Here is a 6,161-nt window from a genome sequence, read left to right on the forward strand (position 1 = left end):
CTGGCCAGCCCCAGTAGCATCTTCTTTTTCACTCGGTGTCCAGTATCCATTTGGCAAATTCATGTCAAGGTAAAGCGCTCCCCACCAATCTTGTCTCCCCCAGTTCAACTGCTTGTTCTCATTTGGTTTGGTGTTTGAAAAATGTTTTTGATTTGCTTCTGGTAAAAGTACTTTCGACTGACGATTGCTGAGAATCTTGTGTTGTGTGGAATGTTCCTTTGAAAAAGTTTCTCCAAAATGGACTCCAGTTTGACAAACCATGCTCTTTTCTTATTGTTGTCCTAGTCTCTAACCAATTTTAGCGGATTTGAAGATCATGATAATAAAAAAACCAATATTATTCTTAAAATTTTTACTTGATTTATATATTATAAATTTAATACGAATTTATCTGATAGAAGTATAGAATCTACTATATTTCGATTAAAGTTTACTTAGCGACTATTTACTTTTTTAACAGAATAAAAATAATTTAAGTTAAATGTTTCATCTTTTTCATTATCGTGGAACAAAAAGAAATTATATTTGCCTCAAATAGTATAAAATACTTTTTATTTTAATATTGGGATCCAATAAAAGTTGGTGAATTCAGTGGTCATAAATATTGGAAAATTGAAAAATCAAATCAAAAAATTTGATTCTTCGGTAATTCTATTTGGTGTCGATTTTTTTTTTGAATCTCAATTCTTCAGTTCGGAGTTTGGTATAGTGGTCCCAAAATTATGGTGCATCAAATAATTGAAGTATTATTAAATAATTTTTAAATGTATTATATTACTTAATTTTTAATTTTACTTGGCTCATTTCAATTTTTATATTTAGAGCCTAATCTTAAATTTCAAAAGTCTAAATAACAAAATAGTAAATCCTGAATACCTAAAGTCTAAATTAACCTAAACTTAATTTAATTCAAGTTTGAGCCGCGACTTGGTGTTTCTACTTTCTACTTTATGATTTTGTCTGAACAATAAATTGATGTTCTTACCTTTTATTGTTAGACCGTTAGTTGTTACTTTGAAATTTAAACAACAAATGTTACTTTATCATAATCTCTCGTTATTTCTATTCACACCGAAAAATCAATTCTAAAAATATCAAACTAAACCAAACCTAATCTAATTTAATTTAAAATTAACACTTTTTTAGAACCGAATATCAAAAAACCAAATCAAAATTTAATTAAACCAAAAGCCAAAGGTGAAAGAAAAGAAAAGGTCTTTATCAAAAGGGGAGAGGAACAGTGTCGTACATCTTTTCTGTCTACTCGCTATTTATTTTTTATTTAAAAAGGGGAAATTAGAAGTTTCTAGACGCAGCTTAATTGGGGGTAGGGCTGGAAGATATAGGCGCGAAGCTTCAATCAGATTGTCCGGTTTTCTTAGCTGAACAAAAATATGTAATTTCTCCTTCTCTAAACTTACGGTTTTAGTATTATTTATCTGTTAAAAATCATGATTTCTGTTTAGTACTTATGGTGTTGTGAATTGTAATGAGTAGGAGGCATTCGGTGAATCGTCCACCAACACCTGATACACGGGATGAACAAGAAAAGGAGCCTACACTTAAAGAAATTATCAACATTAAGGTCAATTTTTAGTCCTTTTTAGATTAGTTGTGTGGTTTTTTTTTTGTTTTAAATGTTTGATGATTTGCTTTTTTAGTTGATTGAAAGTGGGGAAAAGGAAAGATTAATGGAGCTTTTGAGGGAAAGGCTTGTTGAGTCTGGGTGGAAGGATGAAATGAAAGCACTTTGTAGGTAATGTATCTCTCTGTGACCTTGTTTCAAACACTTGGAAGGATGAATTGTTGTTTAGTGTTCTCCAAATGAGTTAGCTATGTGTTTTGATCTGTTTTTCAGCAATTAGTGCCTTGCCCTTTTGCTACAATGAACCCCAGATAGGAAGTTTATTACTTTTCTTGTTTTGTTGGCAAGTGAAAACTTAATGCTTATTTGACAACCTTGTTATGTTGATTTTTATGGCTAGTGAAATGTAATAGTGTGTACTACATCCGTGCTTTGCATTCTAGAGGTGCATGTGGTTCAGTTCTCATCAGGACTTTTCATCCCTCTTCCCTCATCCCAGACCTTCCACGCCCCTTAGATCCCAAATGGTGCTAGGCAAGAAAGGCAGGTTATTTAAGTTTTTCATACTACTTGAACAATATAACCACCAACAAGTAAGGTGTTCTAAGTTCCTACCGCTGCTCTACTCTAATAATTGATTGCTTTCGACACACTGATATTAGTGTCTTTTCTGTCTTAAACACACCAACCCACCGCACAGCATCCCCCTCCTTCCCAAACCTGAAAAAAAAAAAGAAGGAAAGAGAACCTTTTATCTTATAATCATGGTCTGTTCTAGCTTGCATGTAGCTTAGCTATTTCCATGGGATACCTGCCACCTCTCACCAGCATAGGTGTTCTCCATGGCTAGACAGTTGGGAAGAAATCACTTAGTGTTTTCATTCTCAAAAGAAAAGATCACCTTGTGTTTTTGTCTCCGTTGGAAATTGGACCATGAGAAAATTGAACATGAGATCTCATGGTTCTCAACCCAGTCCATGCTCTTGGGTGCACCAGAACCTTTTCCCCTGCTTTTGACCCTAATTCTACTTAAATCAGTGTTGACACCCCAACTAGTTCTAATTCAACTAGTGAAAAGGAATAAATCAGTGTTGACACCCCAACTAGTTCTAATTCAACTATTGAAAAGGAAAAGGAAGAAACTCTATTATCCAAATTCTAAAATCCAATTATCGAACCTCTCTAATTAGATGGTTACACTGAATTATTTTAGAAGTAATAAACTTTTGTTTTGTAGTTCTGTAACCCCGACAAAAGATGTCACAAGATGTTTTTTCATTCAACCAGACACGCATATTAAAAGATAGTTAAATTGGAAATGTTCAATTTTTCAAAAAAAGTTTAAATTGGAAATACAAGTTCAAGAAGTGACAATCCTCCAGCTTTTTTTTTTTTTTGACAAGAGGAGGTTGCTCGGATGGTAAGCACCCTCCACCCCCAACCCTGAGGCTGTGGGTTCAAGTCACCTTAGGGAGCAAAATGGATGGGAGCTCCTAGGGAGGAGTTGAAAAGAAGAAGGGGTTTTGAAGGTAAGAGTTCGAGAGGGAAACTAGATGATGAGTAGAAAGAAGAGAGATGGACTTCCTTGAAAAATAAAACTAAAAGAACTTTCTCAGAAAAAGAAGGGATAGAGATGGAAGGGGTATGAGGGTCCTAAGCAAGGAAGGGAAGTGAGGATATGAAGCATCACAAAAGAGGATGTATGGAGGAGGAGAAGAATGGATGAAGGGAGTCTGAAGGGAATGACTAGGTCTAGAAGGTAGTTAAAGGTACAATTGAGGGTTGCTGGTCTGCTGAAAAAAAAGAATCACAGAATTAGTAAGGCAATTTGTCAAAGTAGGATGGGGAGGGTTGGAGGAATAGTTGTGGGATATGGTTGGGGAGGGGCAGAATTGTGGGATAGGAAGGGGAAATAAAGAGGAGGAAGAAAACATACAAAATAAGGGTAGTGGAAATGCTTGACTTGTTTGATTAGTAGCAGAGATTTTATTTTATTTGAAGAAAGGGAAAAGTATCACTTCTTCGCCAAATTAACTACTTTAAGCTGGCGTCGATGGTAAAGTTTTGCATTTTAACAATATGCTTTTGTTAAATAATGTGGTATTTTGTGGCCAAAACCTAATTGTTTAGTGATACTCTATTTTTTCTTTTAAATTTGAAAATTATGTTAGCTATCAATTTTGATTTGGTGATTACAGCCAACTTGGGGGTACTTTGCTGTGGCTGAACCTGAGTTGTATATGAGGGAGAAGGTACATCAGTTCAGTAGTGAAAGGTTATTTAGTTAGATAATGTAAGAGAAAGGGGAGGGGGGTGGGTATTTAATAATACAGGGGAAGCAAAATGTCATAAGAACCAAGAACTCTCGTTCTAGCTATCCTTGTGTTGCAAGTACTCTTTTTTTTTTTATTGTCCTGTTTTTTAATTATGGTCCTAATTATAATAAGGTTTGGTGGAGCTATCTTGGAGAAAAAGTTTTGTTTATGTGTCGAGGGTGACAACTATTTGTCTCAATCTTTCAGTTCTTGATATGCACTTGTTTGTGTCTGAGGGTACTTAAAAATAAATTTTCCAAGTTATGACCATATTTATTCATCTTCTATGATCTTTGTTTTCTGTTTGTTATTCTGTACATATAGCCACCAAATTTTCATTTTGACATGTAACCTTTGTCACATTTGTTCTCTATAAACACTAGGGAGTATATAAAGAAGAAAGGACGGAACAATATAACCATTGACGACCTTGTACATGTGATTACCCCAAAAGGCAGAGGTAAGGGCTTTGTATTTACTTTTGCTTTCTTTCAATACACACATACACACACCTGAAAAAGGAATGGCTATATATATGCTTAAAAGCTATTCCTTCTGCTTAATCTTCTAACTTTTCTTAAGCAACAAAAGAGCATTGATGTTGACATATACCCTTGAGTAAACGTCATTCCAAATTCTTATTCAGTTTCTGATTTTTGGATGTATTAGATGTTGCTCTTGCATTGCCTGCATTTAATTATATGTAATTGGTGTTACCCTTGCTAAACTTCTCTGCTTCTTATTTGGAATGTTGCAGCTTCAATTCCTGATCCAATCAAAGCTGAGCTGCTTCAGAGAATTCGTACATTTCTTGTTTCTCCCACTCTCTGATTCAACAGCTTCATGCATGAAGAGGGTAGCAATATAGGTGAAGATGTGGCATTATGTTTGACTCATTTCATCTTGGAACATCGTTTGTCTAGATTATGAGCACGATGAGGAAACCAGGAGCCATATGAGAAGATGTGCTATTGGCAGTTTGCTTGTACCAAGTTTCGTAGAACTGTATAAATTGCTACTTGGTGGTTACAACTTTATGTTGATGGCCCAGTTTCAGAGTTTGATCACTGCATCACCCTCACCTTTTAGTGGCTAAACTATCTGTTATCTGGTTGTCCCTATTTTTAAGAAAGTGTAGTATTGAGATGCCTGCTGCTCAGCAGAATCCCCGCTCTTCTTTTGTGTGTATTTTACTCGTGTGTTCTTCGGATTAGTGAAAGCCAGTTGGATGTGTGTTCTCTCTAGCTTGGTTCTCCGTCGTACTTGCCTCTGTGTTTTGTGTGTCTTCCCAAATCTTTGCAACCCAAGCGCCAAAGTGTCGAGGGATTTTAACATCTTGTTAGGCCATATATTGGTAACAGGCATTTGATTACATATTGTTTTTAAGCATAATATGATGGTAAGATCAATGAGCAGCTTTGTCACGTCAAAGCAAATTTTCTTCAGGCGCTTCGCTATTTTTCTGATCTGCGGTGCTTAGTGCAGTAGTTTCTCCGTTGGTCACAGATATATATATGCATGTATGTATGTATATGTACAGATAAGAATGTACCCTTCTTGAAACAACAAAAAGATAAAATATAAAATGTATCTACTGAAATGAGGCAGAGGAATAATACTGCAGTTGAGTTTAGGCTTTCATCTCTACTCAATCTGTGTTTTATTATGAGGAATCAAAGGATAGTGTCTTTCTGGCAATTTCAGTACACAGGGAAATGAAATCATTTTGTCTGTATTAAATTAAATGGATCATTCAAATTTTCTTTCCTTTTCTTGAATGTGTTAGTAACTTGATATGATTTTCAACCTATTTAAGCTTATACAAATGAGAAACTTTCATATAGCCACTTAAAAATAGCCTAATTTTTTTTCTATAGCTATAGTTTGATAATTACAACTCATAGCTACATGTTATTTGAAAGAGAGAGGCGAGAGAGACTTGGAGAGTGAGGAGAGGCGAGATAGAGAGGAAAAGACTGGTAGAAAGGTGAATTGTATATGTATATCGATATGATAATTGCATATTATACATATATATTTGTATATATGGCAAGCGAGATTGGGAGAGGAAGGAGAAAGGTGAGCGAGACTGGGAGAGGGAGGAGAGAGGCAAGCGAGACTGGGAGAGGGAGGAGAGAGGTGAATTGGATATGTATATAATTGTATATTATGCATACGCATTTGTATATATGGCAAGCGAGATTGGGAGAGGGAGGAGAGAGGCGAGCGAGAGATGGAGATATGAATTGTACATGTGTATC

At 35.4% G+C, this 6,161-nt stretch overlaps 1 protein-coding gene across 1 annotated transcript; it reads left to right on the forward strand.

The window, feature by feature from the left end:
- The first annotated feature begins 1,245 nt into the window (after positions 1-1,245).
- Positions 1,246-5,162, forward strand: LOC107009027 (transcription and mRNA export factor ENY2). Its single transcript, XM_015208280.2, has 5 exons — positions 1,246-1,396; positions 1,498-1,585; positions 1,662-1,756; positions 4,284-4,360; positions 4,658-5,162. Coding segments are annotated over exons 1-5 (336 nt in total). The 5' UTR covers positions 1,246-1,394; the 3' UTR covers positions 4,732-5,162.
- Positions 5,163-6,161: the final 999 nt, after the last annotated feature.

This window comes from Solanum pennellii, chromosome 2 (genome assembly GCF_001406875.1).
Source record: "Solanum pennellii chromosome 2, SPENNV200".
NCBI lineage: Eukaryota > Viridiplantae > Streptophyta > Magnoliopsida > Solanales > Solanaceae > Solanum > Solanum pennellii.